The 19978-nt window shown below is 37.6% G+C and overlaps 1 protein-coding gene across 1 annotated transcript in view; it reads left to right on the forward strand.

Annotated features, from left to right (window-relative positions):
* HGF (hepatocyte growth factor) overlaps positions 1-19978 on the forward strand; it is a 244420-nt gene that overhangs the window by 184694 nt on the left and 39748 nt on the right. The window contains exons 9-12 of the mRNA XM_053716517.1: positions 5002-5129; positions 15572-15674; positions 16799-16932; positions 18028-18063. Of these exons, the coding sequence (XP_053572492.1) occupies positions 5002-5129; positions 15572-15674; positions 16799-16932; positions 18028-18063 (401 nt within the window). The remainder of the gene's footprint in view (positions 1-5001; positions 5130-15571; positions 15675-16798; positions 16933-18027; positions 18064-19978) is intronic.

A 19978-nucleotide genomic window follows, 5' to 3' on the forward strand; every position in this document is an offset into this window, starting at 1 on the left:
CGCCGCCTCAGAGGTGGCAGACGAGTTAAGGAGCAGCAGTCTTTTTCCAGTGAGCCTGAAGGCTTGCTGAAACACGTGCATTCGGGCCTTAATAAATCGGCCCCATGCTGTTAAAATTGTCACTCAAAAGTCAAGAAAGGCTTCAAAATATCACATTTACCCTACTTTGACTTTTTTTTAAAAAGGACTTAAAACCCACATTATTTCATGACTAAAATAGCAAGAGCATGCACTTTTAAACAACTTTCCAGCAACTTGCTTTAATCGAATTTGTTTTGTTGTCTTGGTATCCTTTGTTGAAAAGCATACCTAGGTAGGAACTACTGGTTGTTGCCTTATGTTATTTGCCATGTGCGCTGCTATTTCTTCAACAAAGGACACCAAGAAAATGAAGCAAATTAGATAATAGAAGTAAATAAAAATTGTATGTTCTATCTGAATCATATTGGTACCATGTCATTTTAAGTTTAAGCTGATGTCCAGCTGCCCCTTTGCTAATCTGAACATATTTCCCAAAGGAAATAATGGGCTTATTGATTGTCCTTAACAAATACATTTGAAATGACTCCCTTAATGAAAATTGGACAAAACAAAAATATATATATTTTTTTTCATGTTGTTAAGATTTGTTTGTTATTATCTTTATTTGTAATGAGTGAACAGGTCCCACAGCTCGGTGAAGGGGGGTTTAGTAAATAAAGACAAGACAGGTAGGCAGACTGGGAGAGAAAGATTACAGGGTTCAGCCTGCAATCTATGTGATATGTTGTATATGTAATTTGGGTGGCTTAAAGGGAGATCCAAATTGCACAAAGGTAATGCTATAATGAGATAGAGAATTGTATTACTGCATTATTACTTGTGTATAATTATGTGTTAAAACCTTGCAAAGAAATGAATCATATAGTTAAATCCATCTAAAGAGCAGCAATGTACTACTAGCTGGACACTTCTGGCGAACCAATGACAAGGTGCTTGTGTTTGTAGCCACCAATCAACAGTTAGATCCAACAAGTACCTTGCTGCTGCTGAGCCTATCTAGGTACTCTTTTACAACAAAGGATAAAAAGATGTAAAATGTATAATAAAAAGCAACTTGAAAAGTTAGAGATGTGCATTTGTTTTTGGACAAATAAACATTCGTCGCAAAAATCAAATTTTCATTTTATTTTAACAAAACGAAAATCCGAATGAATACACAAAAAAAATAAAGAAAACAAAAAAATACTAATGAAAATTGTCAGTATTCATTAGTTTCCTTTATATTTTTTTTAAGCGATTAATACTTACTTTAACGTGCTCTTGATGCTCAGGAGAGCAAATTAAGGTAAGTATTGTAGCTACAGGTGAACTTTCCACCTGTAGCTTTGAAACATTTAAATTCATTTTAATGAAAACGAATATTCGGGGAAATGAATTTCTCTGAATATTCAGAACCAAAATTTGTTCAAAATTAAATTTCCTTCCCTGCATATGTCTACTGAAAGTTTCATTTTCATATCCTTTTAAATACCCCAAAATTTGGCAAATTGTATAAATTGGAAAGACTTAGAAAAGGAAGCCGAAATTCAAACACATTTCATACAATTATTTTTTTCTTCATAAAACTATAATGGATTGGAATGGAGGTCAAAGTTATGTGTGTCTAGATATTATAACATTTTCAAATAACTAAACAGTAGATTTGTGACTCTCTTAATTTGTGCCAACTCTTTTCATTGATATATTAATCAATTGTTTAAATCCTGGATCACAGTCTATTACCTGGATGAAAGCCCAGTTGTGTGAGTTGCCTGAAGTCTTGTACTTTCATCTTTATGTTTCAGATAGAAAACAGTTGTTGGCAATAAACATATTTTCTTGTTTGAAAGCATTAAATCTATGAAAAGTCTTAGACATGCAGACAATTTTATGGAATGATACATTATGCTATTATATCACCAGTTTGCAGACATCCTAGAGTTTGGAATTAACTTTTCTGCAAAAGATTATCATTCTTTGCCAGAATAATGGATATGGATACAGGTTTATAAATGTTTAGCTGGAGTGAGAAAAAAAGTTGTATGGAAAAATTAGACACTGACGTCTAAACAAGATAGCTAAATAAAAAAACAGAATTTTCAGTCTCTGTAAAGCAGTACATCTTTACAAAGTTCTGCATACAAAGAAGTTCTCCCTATCTGTTCTTTGGAAGTACATTGACAGGGGACTCAAAGATATGAATTAAGCCCTGCATCTTTCTCAATTATTTTGCCTTTTTTTCCCATGATCTCCATTGTCTTCTTAAATAAACTATGTGGCCATAAGTATATGGACACCTGACCATCACACCTTTATGAGCTTTTTGGACATTCAAAAACCCTGGACATTGGCTCCCCTTTGTATCTATAACAGCTGACACTCTACTAGGAAGGCTAAGCACAAGATTTTGGAGTGTGTCTGTGGGATATTTGTTTTGTGCCTATTCTGCCAAAAGAGCATTTGTGAGGTCAGGCACTGATGTGGGATGAGAAGGTCTGGCTCTCAATAGGAGTTGCAAGCCATTCAAATTCCTCCATAACAAACTTGGAAAACCACATATCTTCATGGACCTTGGTTTGTGCACAGGGGCACAGTCATGCTGGAACTGGAAAGTACCTTCCCCAAACTGTTGTTACAAAGTAGGAAGCACCTAGTAGTTTTTAACTGTATTTGGATCCTGTGACATTAAGATGACTGTTCACTATATTTAAGGGGCCTAGCGCAAACCTTGAAAAACAGCCCTAGACCATTATACCTCCTCCACTAAACTTTACAGTAGGCACTATGCAATTTGGTAGGAAGAATTCTCCTGGCATCCACCACACCCGGATTCTTCTATCAGACTGCCAGATAGTGATGCTGATGCTGGTGTGGACTAATGTTGCTCCTAGATGCTTCCACTTTCCAATAACTGCACATACAGTAGGCTGGGGCATATCTAGTAGGGCCGAAATTTCACAAACTGACTTGTTACATCCTATTACAGTGACACATTTAAAGGGACAGTCAACACCAACATTTTTGTTGTTTCAAAAGATATATAATCCCTTTATTGCATAACCAATACAGTTATAATAATACACTTTTTACCTCTGTGATTACCTTGTATCTTGTTCAGAGGAGAATTGCCTGGACTGACCTTACTTGGTGGGATCAGACTGATATATTTCAGGAAAGTTTTCCTCTGTGAAAAGCACAACTGGGCTAAAAGAGGCTGCTCCTAGGTGGTAACTCACCATAGAACAAGCCACTGAGGTGTTGTTCATTCCTGGTAGAGCGCTTCTCTCTCTGTATACATACCTTGTATCTAAGCCTCTACAAACTGCCCCTTTATTTCAGTTCTTTTGACAGACTTGCATTTTAGCCAATAAGTGCTTACTCCTAGGTAACTTCACATGTGTGAGTTCAATATTATCTATATGACACATATGAACTAACATCCTCTAGTGGTGAAAAACTGTCAAAATGCATTCACATAAGAGGCAGCCTTCAAAGTCTAAGAAATTAACATATGAGCCTCCTATCTAGGTTTAGCTTTCAACTAAGAATACCAAGAGAATAAAGCAAAATTGGTGATAAAAGTAAACTGGAAAGTTGTTTAAATTTGCATGCCCTATTTTAATCATGAAAGTTTATTTTGGACTTGACTATCCCTTTAAAGTCACTGAGCTATTCAGAACAACCCATTGTACTTTCAGTGTTTTTCCATTGAAATTTCATAGCTATGTGCTGTATTTTATGCACCTCTTAGCAATCAGTGTGGATGAAATCCCTAAACTCAATAATTAGTAGGGGGGTCAACATACTTTTGGCAATATAGTATACATTAAAAATACTTAAACGTGTAAAAAGTTCTGTAACATTTTATCATATTTTTTTTTTTTTCTTAAATATAGCGATCTATTTAATCCCAGCAAAGTGATTAAACGCATAAACAAGACACTACTGGGGCAAGCTGAAAACATCTGGTGATTCAATGACAAGCGGCATATGTGTGTAGCCAACAATCACCAGCTAGCTCCCAGTAGTACATAGATGCTCCAGAGCATATTGAGATATGTTTTCAAGGAATAATACCAAGAAAATGAAGTCAATTTGATAGCAAAAGTAAATGAAATAGTATTTCAAATATGCATGCTCTATCTGAACTATGAACATTTAATTTTGACTTTAATGTTTCTTTAAACTCTGAGATTTCCCTCTTTCGAATGAAAGAACACTATTTAAAAATGTAAAATATTTGTCTCAAATTATATGTAGGTGAATTTAAAATGTTTAAACCAATTTTGGCAATAACAGAAAGTTCAGAAAGTGCATATTGGTGTACAGTTCATCCCTAGGGACACATTTCCTACTGGCTGGTTAGGGCAACTCCCACAGCTCCTTTAGTTTACAATGTTATCTCACTAAAGTCTGACAGGTGTGACTCAAGACCTTATAAACTGTTCATAGTCAAACCTTCCCTTGTGTCATGTGACCAGCAGGGACTGTCTGAAAACGGTTAAATAACAGCATGCTGTCATGTGCTGAAAGAACTGCAACAGCATTTTATTATTATCATCTGAAATTATTAAAACTTCAAGTTCTCACAGATTTTAACTTAACCTACTGGTGCTTTTTTCTGTATTGTTATCCTGAAAGTCATTTGGTATTAACTTGTTTATAGGTTTTCTAAAATGTAATGTTTTATTAAGGGTTAAGTTTGGTATAACAAAAGTCCAATTTAGCAGTAGCTAAGGTTGCCATGCTAATTGGAGTAAATTTGTGTGAACTATGTGTAGCATATTTCAGAAGCTAACACCGATAGGGCTGCTTATAAACTATCATTTATATTCAGTTAGTCTCCCACACACATAGAAGAAGTTTCACAATAACAAGACATATGCTTTTATATTTATTAGTTATATTAAAAAAAAAAATCCTGCTTCAAATGCAAAACGATTATGTTGCTTAAATTATATAATTTCTATAATTTTGCAGAGACCTTAGTGAAAACTATTGTCGAAATCCTGATGGGTCAGAATTTCCATGGTGTTTTACTGTGGATCCTATAGTTCGAATTGGGCATTGTTCGCAAATACCAAAATGTGGAACCTCTACTCATAAAGGTAAAAGCTAATTAATAAAATGTCATATTGTAACATTATCCTCTGATAGTGCACTTAGTCATCATATTGTAACATTATCCTCTGACACTGCACTTAGTCATCATATTGTAACATTATCCTCTGATACGGCACTTAGTCATCATATTGTAACAGTATCCTCTGATATTGCACTTAGTCATCATATTGTAACATTTTCTTCTGATACTGCACTTAGTCATCGTATTGTAACATTATCCTCTGATACTGTTATTAGTCATCATATTGTAACATTATCCTTTGATACTGTACTTAATCATCATATTGTAACATTATCCTCTGATACTGCACTTAGTCATCATATTGTAAAATTATCCTTTGATACTGCACTTAATCCTCATATTGTAACATTATCCTCTGATACTGTACTTAGTCATCATATTGTAACAGTATCCTCTGATATTGCACTAAGTCATCATATTGTAACATTATCCTCTGATACTGCACTTAGTCATCATATTGTAACATTATCCTCTGATACTGTACTTAGTCATCATTGTAAAATTATCCTTTGATACTGCACTTAATCATCATATTGTAACAGTATCCTCTGATACTGTACTTAGTATCATATTGTATTATTATCCTCTGATACTTCACTTAGTCATCATATTGTAACATTATCCTCTGATACTGCACTTAGTCATCATATTGTAACATTATCCTCTGATACTGCACTTAGTCATCATATTGTAACATTATCCTCTGATACTGTACTTAGTCATCATATTGTAACATTATCCTCTGATACTGCACTTAGTCATCATATTGTAACATTATCCTCTGATACTGTACTTAGTCATCATATTGTAACATTATCCTCTGATACTGCACTTAGTCATCATATTGTAACATTATCCTCTGATACTGTACTTAGTCATCATATTGTAACATTATCCTATGATACTGCACTTAGTCATCATATTGTAACATTTATCCTCTGACACTGCACTTAATTATCATATTGTAACATTATCCTCTGATACTTCACTTAGTCATCATATTGTAACATGATCCTCTGATACTGCACTTAGTCATCATATTGTAACATTATCCTCTGATACTGTACTTAGTCGTCATATTGTAACATTATTCTCTGATACTGTACTTAGTCATCATATTGTAACACTATCCTCTCATACTGCACTTAGTCATCATATTGTAATATTACTGTTTAATTATGCAACTTATTATGCAGTAACATTACCCTCTGATACTGCACCTTATCAAATTTTCTAACATTACCCTCTAATACTGCACCATATCATTATGCTCTAACATTACCCTCTAATACCATACCTTGGCATCATGCTCGAACATTACCCTCAAATACTACACCTTGCCATCATGCTCGAACATTACCCTCAAATACTACACCTTGCCATCATGCTTGAACATAACCCTCAAATACTTCACCTTATCATTATGCTCTAACATTACCCTCAAATACTGCACCTTGTCATCATACACTAACATTACCCTCTGATACTGCACCTTATTCAGGCCTAGATTTGGAGTTCGGCGGTAGCCGTCAAAACCAGCGTTAGAGGCTCCTAACGCTGGTTTTGGCCGCCCGCTGGTATTTGGAGTCAGTGATTAAAGGGTCTAACGCTTACTTTTCAGCCACGACTTTTCCATACTGCAGATCCCCCTACGCCATTTGCGTAGCCTATCTTTTCAATGGGATCTTTCTAACGCTGGTATTTAGAGTCGTTTCTGAAGTGAGCGTTAGAGCTCTAACGACAAAATTCCAGCCGCCTGAAAATAGCAGGAGTTAAGAGCTTTCTGGCTAACGCCGGTTTATAAAGCTCTTAACTACTGTACCCTAAAGTACACTAACACCCATAAACTACCTATGTACCCCTAAACCGAGCTCCCCCCACATCGCCGCCACTCGATTCAAATTTTTAACCCCTAATCTGCCGACCGTCACCTACGTTATACTTATGTACCCCTAATCTGCTGCCCCTAACCCCGCCGACCCCTGTATTACATTTATTAACCCCTAACTTGCCCCCCACAACGTCGCCGCCAGCTACTTAAAATAATTAACCCCTAATCTTCCGACCGCAAATCGCCGCCACCTACGTTATCCCTATGTACCCCTAATCTGCTGCCCCTAACACCGCCGACCCCTATATTATATTTATTAACCCCTAATCTGCCCCCCTCAACGTCGCCGACACCTGCCTACACTTATTAACCCCTAATCTGCCGAGCGGACCTGAGCGCTACTATAATAAATGTATTAACCACTAATCCGCCTCACTAACCCTATCATAAATAGTATTAACCCCTAATCTGCCCTCCCTAACATCGCCGACACCTAACTTCAATTATTAACCCCTAATCTGCCGACCGGAGCTCACCGCTATTCTAATAAATGTATTAACCCCTAAAGCTAAGTCTAACCCTAACACTAACACCCCCCTAACTTAAATATAATTTTTATCTAACGAAATAAATTAACTCTTATTAAATAACTTATTCCTATTTAAAGCTAAATACTTACCTGTAAAATAAATCCTAATATAGCTACAATATAAATTATAATTATATTATAGCTATTTTAGGATTAATATTTATTTTACAGGCAACTTTGTAATTATTTTAACCAGGTAAAATAGCTATTAAATAGTTAAGAACTATTTAATAGTTACCTAGTTAAAATAATAACAAATTTACCTGTAAAATAAATCCTAACCTAAGTTATAATTAAACCTAACACTACCCTATCAATAAAATAATTAAATAAACTATCTACAATTACCTACAATTAACCTAACACTACACTATCAATAAATTAATTAAACACAATTCCTACAATTAAATAAACTAGCTAAAGTACAAAAAATAAAAAAGAACTAAGTTACAGAAAATAAAAAAATATTTACAAACATAAGAAAAATATTACAACAATTTTAAACTAATTACACCTACTCTAAGCCCCCTAATAAAATAACAAAGCCCCCCAAAATAAAAAATTCCCTACCCTATTCTAAATTAAAAAAGTTACAAGCTCTTTTACCTTACCAGCCCTGAACAGGGCCCTTTGCGGGGCATGCCCCAAGAATTTCAGCTCTTTTGCCTGTAAAAAAAAACATACAATACCCCCCCCCCAACATTACAACCCACCACCCACATACCCCTAATCTAACCCAAACCCCCCTTAAATAAACCTAACACTAATCCCCTGAAGATCTTCCTACCTTGTCTTCACCATCCAGGTATCACCGATCCGTCCTGGCTCCAAGATCTTCATCCAACCCAAGCGGGGGTTGGCGATCCATAATCCGGTGCTGAAGAGGTCCAGAAGAGGCTCCAAAGTCTTCCTCCTATCCGGCAAGAAGAGGACATCCGGACCGGCAAACATCTTCTCCAAGCGGCATCTTCGATCTTCTTCCATCCGGAGCGAAGTGGCAGGATCCTGAAGACCTCCAGCGCGGAACATCCATCCGGACCGACGACTGAACGACGAATGACTGTTCCTTTAAGGGACGTCATCCAAGATGGCGTCCCTCGAATTCCGATTGGCTGATAGGATTCTATCAGCCAATCGGAATTAAGGTAGGAATTTTCTGATTGGCTGATGGAATCAGCCAATCAGAATCTAGTTCAATCCGATTGGCCGATCCAATCAGCCAATCAGATTGAGCTCGCATTCTATTGGCTGATCGGAACAGCCAATAGAATGCGAGCTCAATCTGATTGGCTGATTGGATCAGCCAATCGGATTGAACTTGATTCTGATTGGCTGATTCCATCAGCCAATCAGAAAATTCCTACCTTAATTCCGATTGGCTGATAGAATCCTATCAGCCAATCGGAATTCGAGGGACGCCATCTTGGATGACGTCCCTTAAAGGAACAGTCATTCGTCGTTCAGTCGTCGGTCCGGATGGATGTTCCGCGCTGGAGGTCTTCAGGATCCTGCCACTTCGCTCCGGATGGAAGAAGATCGAAGATGCCGCTTGGAGAAGATGTTTGCCGGTCCGGATGTCCTCTTCTTGCCGGATAGGAGGAAGACTTTGGAGCCTCTTCTGGACCTCTTCAGCACCGGATTATGGATCGCCAACCCCCGCTTGGGTTGGATGAAGATCTTGGAGCCAGGACGGATCGGTGATACCTGGATGGTGAAGACAAGGTAGGAAGATCTTCAGGGGATTAGTGTTAGGTTTATTTAAGGGGGGTTTGGGTTAGATTAGGGGTATGTGGGTGGTGGGTTGTAATGTTGGGGGGGGGGGTATTGTATGTTTTTTTTTATAGGCAAAAGAGCTGAAATTCTTGGGGCATGCCCCGCAAAGGGCCCTGTTCAGGGCTGGTAAGGTAAAAGAGCTTGTAACTTTTTTAATTTAGAATAGGGTAGGGAATTTTTTATTTTGGGGGGCTTTGTTATTTTATTAGGGGGCTTAGAGTAGGTGTAATTAGTTTAAAATTGTTGTAATATTTTTCTTATGTTTGTAAATATTTTTTTATTTTCTGTAACTTAGTTCTTTTTTATTTTTTGTACTTTAGCTAGTTTATTTAATTGTATTTATTTGTAGGAATTGTGTTTAATTATTTTATTAATAGGGTAGTGTTAGGTTTAATTATAACTTAGGTTAGGATTTATTTTACAGGTAAATTTGTTATTATTTTAACTAGGTAACTATTAAATAGTTCTTAACTATTTAATAGCTATTGTACCTGGTTAAAATAATTACAAAGTTGCCTGGAAAATAAATATTAATCCTAAAATAGCTATAATATAATTATAATTTATATTGTAGCTATATTAGGATTTATTTTACAGGTAAGTATTTAGCTTTAAATAGGAATAAGTTATTTAATAAGAGTTAATTTATTTCGTTAGATAAAAATTATATTTAAGTTAGGGGGGTGTTAGTGTTAGGGTTAGACTTAGCTTTAGGGGTTAATACATTTATTAGAATAGCGGTGAGCTCCGGTCGGCAGATTAGGGGTTAATAATTGAAGTTAGGTGTCGGCGATGTTAGGGAGGGCAGATTAGGGGTTAATACTATTTATGATAGGGTTAGTGAGGCGGATTAGGGGTTAATAAGTGTAGGCAGGTGTCGGCGACGTTGTGGGGGGCAGGTTAGGGGTTAATAAATATAATATAGGGGTCGGCGGTGTTAGGGGTAGCAGATTAGGGGTACATAGGGATAACGTAGGTGGCGGCGGTTTACGGAGCGGCAGATTAGGGGTTTAAAAAAATATGCAGGGGTCAGCGATAGCGGGGGCGGCAGATTAGGGGTTAATAAGTGTAAGGTTAGGGGTGTTTAGACTCGGGGTACATGTTAGAGTGTTAGGTGCAGACGTAGGAAGTGTTTCCCCATAGGAAACAATGGGGCTGCGTTAGGAGCTGAACGCTGCTTTTTTGCAGGTGTTAGGTTTTTTTTCAGCTCAAACAGCCCCATTGTTTCCTATGGGGGAATCGTGCACGAGCACGTTTTTGAGGCCGGCCGCATCCGTAAGCAACTCTGGTATCGAGAGTTGCATTTGCGGTAAAAATGCTCTACGCTCCTTTTTTGGAGCCTAACGCAGCATTTGTTTGAACTCTCGATACCAGAGTTAATTTTATGGTGCGGCCAGAAAAAAGCCCGCGGAGCGTTAACAGCCCTTTTACCGCCGAACTCCAAATCTAGGCCTCAATGTTCTAACATTACCCTAAAAAAAACCTGTTATGTGTTTGCAATTGTTTGATATCCATGAGAGCAGAGTATTTTTGTGTATTTTTATAACAAAAGATCAAAAGATTAAACAATTATGATAATTTTTCATAGCCTTCTTTGCTCATATTTACCAAGCCTGCCAATATTAGTGGAAGGCACTGTATATAGAAGTATATGTTTCAAAATACTAAGAACATTTTCTAGAACACTGGAATATAAAATATTTACATTAAATATATAGTAAAACACATTATAAAATATTAAAATAATTATTATCGGCTAGATTACGAGTTTGGCGTTAGCCTTAAAAAGCAGCGTTAAGGGGTTCTAACGCTGCTTTTTAACGCCCGCTGGTATTACAAGTCTGGCAGGTACAGGTGTACCGCTCACTTTTCTTCCGCAACTTTTCCATACCGCAAATCCCCTTACGACAATTGCGTATCCTATCTTTTTAATAGGATTTTCCTAACGCCAGTATTACAAGTCTTGGAAGAAGTGAGCGGTACAGCCTCTACCTCCAAGACTCCTACCGCATTTAAAAGTCAGTAGTTAAGAGTTTTATGGGCTAACGCCGGAACATAAGGCTCTTAACTAAAGTGCTACAAAGTACACTAACACCCATAAACTACCTATTAACCCCTAAACCGAGGCCCCCCCCCCCACATTGCAAACACTAAAATAAAATTGTTTAACCCCTAATCTGCTGACCGGACATCGCCGCCACCTACATTATACCTATGAACCCCTAATCTGCTGCCCCTAACATCGCCGACACCTACATTATAGTTATTAACCCCTAATCTGTCCCCCCAACGTCGCCGCAACTATATTAAATTTATTAACCCCTAATCTGCCGCCGCCAACGTCGCCGCCACTATAATAAATGTATTAACCCCTAAACCGCCGCACTTCCACCTTGCAAACACTATAATTTTTTTTATTAACCCCTAATCTGCCGTCCCTAACATCGCCACCACCTACCTACAATTATTAACCCCTAATCTGCCGCCCCCAATGTTGCCACTACTATATTAAATGTATTAACCCCTAAACCTAAGTCTAACCCTAACACCCCCTAACTTAAATCGATTTTTAATAAATCTAAATAAAATTACTATAATTAAATAAATTACTCCTATTTATAACTAAATACTTACCTATAAAATAAACCCTAATATAGCTACAATATAACTAATAGTTACATTGTAGCTATTTTAGGATTTATTTTTATTTTACAGGTAACTTTGTATTTATTTTAACTAGGCACAATAGTTATTAAATAGTTATTAACTATTTAATAACTACCTAGATAAAATAAATACAAATATACCTTTAAAATAAACCCTAACCTAAGTTACAATTACACCTAACACTACTCTATAATTAAATTAATTACCTAAACTACCTACAATTAAATACAATTAAATTAAATAAACTAAATTACGAAAAAAAAAGAAAAAAAGAAATTACAATATTTTAAACTAATTACACCTACTCTAATCCCCCTAATAAAATAAAAAAAAAAACCAAAATAATAAAATTCCCTACCCTACACTAAATTACAAATAGCCCTTAAAAGGGCTTTTTGCGGGGCATTGCCCCAAAGTAATCAGCTCTTTTACCTGTAAAAAAAAATACAATACCCCCCCAACATTAAAACCCACCACCCACATACCCCTACTCTAAAACCCACCCAATCCCCCCTTAAAAAAACCTAACACAAACCCCCTGAAGATCACCCTACCTTGAGCCGTCTTCACCCAGCCGGGCCGAACTCTTCATCCAATCCGGCAAGAAGAGGTCCTCCAGAGTGTCCGAAGTCTTCATCCTATCCAGGCAGAAGAGGACATCCATACCGGAAGAAGTCTTCAACCAAGCGGCATCTTCTTTCTTCATCCTTCCGGAGTGGAGCAGCACCATCTTGAAGACCTCCGAAGTGGAACATCCTCCTTGACCGATGACTAGACAACGAATGACGGTTCCTTTAAATGACATCATCTAAGATGGCATCCCACGAATTCCGATTGAATCAGCCAATCGGATTTTTCCTACCTTAATTCCGATTGGCTGATAGAATCCTATCAGCCAATCGGAATTAAGGTAACAGCTGCAATCACCCAGTCCTCTTTTTCACAGAGCCCTGGTCACTCTAACAGGAGGCTTAGCATAGTAGCTCCTTTAGCCTGCACTAAAGAAGAAGGTCCTTTAGTGCAGGTCCTGGGAGCCAGCAGCGCTAAGTGTCATATTAACGCGGCATTGATTCTGTGAAAAAGAGGTGCAGGTTAGCACAGCTCTCCAGCGCACAAAAGGTAAGTATAAAGCTGCAGGTATATTAAACAGTATGAGATTGTAATATAGCAACTTTGCAATATACTTTTATTATTTATTTTCTCCCCTTTCCCTAAAACTTAACTATGAAAATTGTTGGTTTTCTTAACTCCACTGGGTCTCTATAAAGTAATGAGCGCTGCCAGTTTTTTAACTTAAGTTTTCCCCATATATATCTTTCCTACTGATGACATATAAAAAAACAGGCAATAAGCGTATCTGTCTAAAGAAGGCTGTGTAGAACATAGGATTATCTATAAAGTTTTCCACACATTTTTTTTTTGCACAAACAAATATATAGAAAACGTTCTAGGAACTAAAGTACTTTAGAAACTGAACCTTCACACTTACATTTTCAATATTTCAATAAATAATATAATTAATGTAAAACATAAATCTACATAATATTATAAGGCTACTTGTACTTTAAATACATCAGGATGTATTTACCAGGGTTGTGAACTTGACTTGGAATGGAGTCCTAAATTTAATGACTTTTGACTTAAAGGGATAGTCAAGTCAAAACTAAACTTTTATGATTCAGATAGGGCATACATTTTTAAACAACGTTCCAATTTAATTTTATTATGAAATCTGCTTTGTTCTTGTGGTATTCTTTAGTTTAAAGCTAAACCTAGGTAGGCTTAAACTGATTTCTAAGCTGTTGAAGGCTGTCTCTTATCTCAGTGCATTTTGACAATCGTTCACAGTTAGATACTACTAGTTCATGTGTGCCATAAAGATAACATTGTGCTTACTCCCATGGAGTTATCTATTAGTCAATCAGCACTGATTGTCTAAAATGCATGTCTGTCAAAAGAACTGAAAAAAGGGGGCAGTCTGCAGAGGCTTAGATACAAGGTAATCACAGCAATAAAAGTGTATTAATACATACAATACATATGTAGTGTTGGTTATGCAAAATAATCTGATTATCTATCTTTTAAACAATACCATTTTCAAGTAGATATCACTTTAATCAAAGAAGACTTGCAACTCGACTTGTTAATAGGTTCTCTTTCTGTTTGAATTTCCAACTCAACTTAGACTTTGATACCAATGAATAGTGACTTGACTTTGACTCAAGCCCTCTGACTTGGAAATACTTTATATCTTCTAAAACCAAAGATCAGAGTTGTGATCACTCAATGCTGAACCCTGAAGCTCGACAAACAAAACTCACTCCTTTTGATATATATCATTATTCCTTCACTCACATTGACTCTTTCTCAAACTATAAAGTATGGTAAAAGAGCATTTTTAAATGATTTTAAAGGTTCATCTGTATGCATGTTTCCTTTCTCACATGTAAAGTGTGGTGAAGTATGGTAGCAGTCATTTCTTCTGCACATATACTTCCCCTCTTACATGTTTTTCTGTATCTATTTCCTTTAGGTACCAAATAATAGTTCTAGGGCTTAGATATAACACTCACTGACACACATTCTCTCGGGGACACACATGCAAAGTGTGTAGCAGTTGTGTTATTTCTATAAAAGGATTGTGCCTTTGTTACGCTCAGTTACCAATTAAAACAAGATCTATGCTTACCTGATAAATTAATTTCTTTCAAGGTGTTGAGTCGACACACCATTACTCCATACTGTTTTTCCATTTTTATCCTTATATAGAAATCGAATCCAAAGACTTGAGACTTACTTGTGACTTGAAAAACACTGACTTGGTCCTGCCTATGGTATTACTGTTTAACACACCTTTAAAGTCCCAGAACTTAAAATGCATCCCTACTCAGATCTTTCCTTAATTGGCTTTAACTGATAAGAACTGCTAAGCAATGCACTTTATACTAACATCATGACTGGAACTCGCCCACTTGTCTGCAGACTCAAGCCTGCATTGCATCTTCCACATAGAGCATATGGTGGCTATTGAAAAACAATTGCCGCGACCAAGATGTTAATTGGTTTTAAAAATGTTTAGACTGATATATTATTGTATAAAAACCCAACTGTCAGAAGGTTTTTACTGTCCCTTTAAAAGTCAAGTTATTTTGTATAGAATTTACTAGGCACTGAAAGCCTTCTGAAACTGACTGGTTGAACACTGGACATCTGCCAACCCTAGTTTAAAACGTTCAATACAAAGGACATAAAACATAAATGACTTCATGAGCATAATTCCAGGTCATCCTATTGATGCATGTAAAAGAAGCTACATTTTAAGCATAAAAACAAAGTTTATTTTTTCCATTAAGCTTTCATCTTTTTGTGTATTTATTCAGACCTTTTTTGATCATTACCAACTAAAAGAACAACTTGGCTTTCTTGCAAATCCTGGGTCTTCCTTTGTAGAAAGTATAAACCTGTGGAACAGCTGTATACAGTTTCTCTCCTGTTTGTTTTTTGGGACAGCTGTTTAGTTCTAACTTGCTTTTATTAATTGCAGAGTGTTACCATGGAAACGGCAGCACATATAGGGGCACGCTATCTAGAACGAGATTTAGGCTACCATGTACCATGTGGGAGGATAATATGGATGATGTAAAAAGGTAAGTAAATGTCATATTTTCCTTTAATAACAATTAATTTACAATGAATTAACTCCTGCTTTCTATGAAGTTTATTATTTTATTTTTAAAAGTCATATAGGCAAATTTGTCCTATTTTCATCATCCATGGTCACTCCTTAACATATTCACTACCTGGCTCATAAATATTCCCTGAAATAAATGTATTTCTCTGTGGCAAGAAGAAATTGCTTAATCTATGTGACAAATAGTAACGTGAAACAATATATATTGATAAGGTATTGAGAAATGCTATACTGTGCAAACCCACAACCACTATTAATTTGCAGCACGAAAGAAGAAAAAATGTTACTGTGCACATCAGTTAATACAAAGTAATATAGTATTTTTACATTTAATCATGACTAAGATTATTTTAGTAATTTTATACCTACTTAAATACTAATTAGGAGGTAGTAAAAAATAGTGGTCCAGAGACAAAGGATGCTATTGTACTGCATGTTAAATTGAGGAAAAACAGTAATTTCTTATTAATCCTTACTAGTCCTTGATCAGTGGACCAGTGGAAATCGTATTATCATGTGTGTGTTTTCCAGCTTCTTTGCTTGCTGATAGATAGATAGATAGATAGATAGATAGTAGATAGATAGATAGATAGATAGATGATACATAGAGAGACTGATAGAGAGATTGATAGATAGATAGATAGATAGAGAGAGAGAGAGATTGATATATAGCAATAGATAGCTAGATATATAGAAAGATTGATAGATAGATAGATAGATAGCAATAGATCCTTACTAGTCCTTGATCAGTGGACCAGTGGAAATGTTATTATCATGTGTGTGTTTTCCAGTCTCTTTGCTTGCTGATAGATAGATAGATAGATGGATATATAGAAAGCAATAGATAGATAGATAAATATGCAGTAGATAGATAGAAAGATAGATAATTATATAAGTATATTGATACATCGCTCTTATCTCTTTGAAATCTGCATATTTTCTTAAAATGATGTGCATCTACTGTATGCATTTTCGTGTAACCAGATAATGACATATTTCATACCTCTTGACCTATGATGGCAGATTTTGCTTTTATGATAATTTTTTGTATGTAGTCAAAATGAAGCCCTTATATTTCAGACATACATTCAAGGAACCTGATGTATCAATACTAGAGAAAAACTACTGCCGAAATCCTGACAATGATGTGCATGGACCTTGGTGTTATACAGATAGTCCTTTAATACCTTGGGACTATTGTCATATATCACGGTGTAAGTATTTTTATTTGTACAAGCTAGAATTGCTTCAATAAATAAATAAAAAAAAACAACAACAGAAGAAGTAGTGGCATTTAGGTTTTTGTTGCCAGTAATACACATTATTGGGCCTATTTAACAAAGGTCTGTCGGACCTGGTCCGATATTGCGGATCAGGTCCTACAGACCTCGCTGAATGCGGAGAGCGATACACTCTCGGTTATTCTGCATTGCACCAGCAGCTCTTGTGAGCTGCTGGTGCAACACCGCCCCCTGCAGATTCGCAGCCAATCGGCCACCAGCAGGGGGTGTCAATCAACCTGATCGTATTTGATCGGGTTGAACTGTGGCGATGTCTGTCTGGCTGCTCAGAGCAGGCGGACCGGTTATGGAGCAGCAGTCTTTAGACCGCTGCTTCATAACTGGTGCTTCTGGCGAGCCTGCAGACTCGCCAGAAACACGGGCCCTCAAGCTCGTAGGACAGTGATTTAACCCATTTTTACTAGTTTCCCATTTTGGCTGTTTTATACACAGTGAGTGATACATTAGTTATAAGTAATTTATAAAGTAATATATAAAGTGCAGGGATTAAACACATTGCTAATAATGTGAAGAAAACAGAAATGTAAGCCCAAAATATATCACGCTGGTGTCTGCTTTTCCCCTTAACTCAATAGCTTCAACTATAGGCATTATGGGGTCGATTTATAAAGCTACAATGGACAGGGGCGTACATATACGCCCCTGTTCGCCGAAGCTCTCCTCTGGTGGACTAAATTCCCCATGTGGAATTTAACATTGCACACGAGCGCTATCTTGCGCTCACGTGCAATGCCACCGCAGGAGCTGTCGATGCGGGCAGGAGCTGTTGATCTCTCTGGTCAGACGATACTGGGGAGATTGAAATTCTCCACCTAAGAGGAGAACCTGCAGCCGTAGATGGACAAAGCTTTTGATAAATCAAGCCCTATGTGTAAATACAACCATAAAAAAGAACATAATACTACAGTTTCTAATAATTAATTGAGTACCCTGGCATAAGTTATTATTTGTCACATAGTAATGCAAATTAGTATTCTTCCTCAAGTCTTAAATTCTTTTTTTAATTAGGTGATGGAGACACAAGTGTAATGGCTGCTATAGATCGTAAGTATTTTTCAGTTTTCTGTTACATTTTTTGTATAAGCAACAGAAGGTCCTCATAGAAAGTACATTTTTCCCTTTTTTATTTTTTTATATCTTTTTAAATTTTACAAAGTATAAATAAATGTAATTAAAATAAAAAATAAAAAATCCAAGTTTAAGTTTTACATTGTTATAATCCATTGAAGGCAATTTAAATAATCAATTAAGGGCTAGATTACAAGTGGAGAGCACAAAGAGGGCTAGATTACAAGTGGAAAGCACAAAGAGGGCTAGATTACAAGTGGAGAGCACAAAGAGGGCTAGATTACAAGTGGAGTGCACAAAGAGGGCTAGATTACAAATGGCGTGGGTCGCTATAAGTAATATCGAGACTGTGTGCTACCTTGTTCATGTTATTGCAAGTTGAAAGTAAATGAGTATATGCGAGAGCAAAAACATAATTTGTGCTCATCTGGTTAGCATGAACGAAAACCTAGCAATAAAAAAAAGTGCACCAAACACAACATTAAAATAAAGTGTTTTACTCATATATACAGTTTCTGATAAAAATTATTTATATAAATATTAGTAAAAAAGTTTAAAAGGATTAAAAGGTATTTGGTATATGTGTTTGACTGTAAAGGGCTATAACGAGTATGTAATATATATATATATATATATATATATATATATATATATCTTATATAATAAAAGGCCAAGTGTGTTTGTCTGAAGCTGTCATGCGCAGTAGAGACTGCGCACAAGGACAAACACAACTGGCCTTCCAACTGACCTGTGACCTGGCGTGTGGTGGCATGGGCGTGGCTGGGCGGGCATGATGTGGACGGGGCCCGGACGTGACGCGGGCGGGGCCGGGTGGGGCCAGATGCCGGGGCCGACAGAGAGCTCTAAAGAGTGGGGATAAAGAGAGGGAGAGAGCCAGCAAAAGAGAGGAGGGAGAGAGCCAGCAATAGAGAGGGGGGAAAGAGCCAGCAAAAGAGAGGGGGGGAGAGAGCACAAAAGAGAGGGGGGAGAGTGCACAAAAGAGAGGGGGGAGAGAGCGCAAAAGAGAGGGGGAGAAAGCGCAAAAGAGAGGGGGGAGAGAGCGCAAAAGAGAGGGGGGAGAGAGCGCAAAAGAGAGGGGGGAGAGAGTGCAAAAGAGAGGGGGGGAGAGAGCGCAAAAGATAGGGGGGAGAGAGAGAGCAAAAGAGAGGGGGGGAGAGAGAGCAAAAGAGAGGGGGGAGAGAGAGCAAAAGAGAGGGGGGAGAGAGAGCAAAAGAGAGGGGGGAGAGAGAGCAAAAGAGAGGGGGGAGAGAGCGCAAAAGAGAGGCGGATAGAGCACAAAAGAGAGGGGGAGAGAGTGCAAAAGAGAGGGGGGAGAGAGCGTAAAAGAGAAGGGGAGAGAGCGCAAAAGAGAGGGGGAGAGAGTGCAAAAGAGAGGGGGGAGAGAGCGCAAAAGAGAGGGGTAGAGAACGCAAAAGAAAGGGGTAGAGAGCGCAAAAGAGAGGGGGAGAGAGCGCAAAAGAGAGGGGGAGAGAGCGCAAAAGAGAGGGGGAGAGAGCACAAAAGAGAGGGGGTACAGAGCGCAAAAGAGAGGGGGAGAGAGCGCAAAAGAGAGGGAGAGAGAGCACAAAAGAGAGGGGGTAGAGAGCGCAAAAGAGAGGGGGTAGAGAGCGCAAAAGAGAGGGGGAGAGAGCGCAAAAGAGAGGGGTAGAGAGCGCAAAAGAGAGGGGGTAGAGAGCGCAAAAGAGAGGGGGAGAGAGCGCAAAAGAGAGGGGTTAGAGAGCGCAAAAGAGAGGGGGGAGAGAGTGCAAAAGAGAGGGGGAAAAAGCGCAAAATAGAGGGGGGGAGAGAGCAAAAGAGAGGGGGGAGAGAGCGCAAAAGAGAGGGGGAGAGAGTGCAAAAGAGAGGGGGAGAGAGCACAAAAGAGAGGGGG

This window comes from Bombina bombina, chromosome 6 (genome assembly GCF_027579735.1).
Source record: "Bombina bombina isolate aBomBom1 chromosome 6, aBomBom1.pri, whole genome shotgun sequence".
Lineage (NCBI taxonomy): Eukaryota > Metazoa > Chordata > Amphibia > Anura > Bombinatoridae > Bombina > Bombina bombina.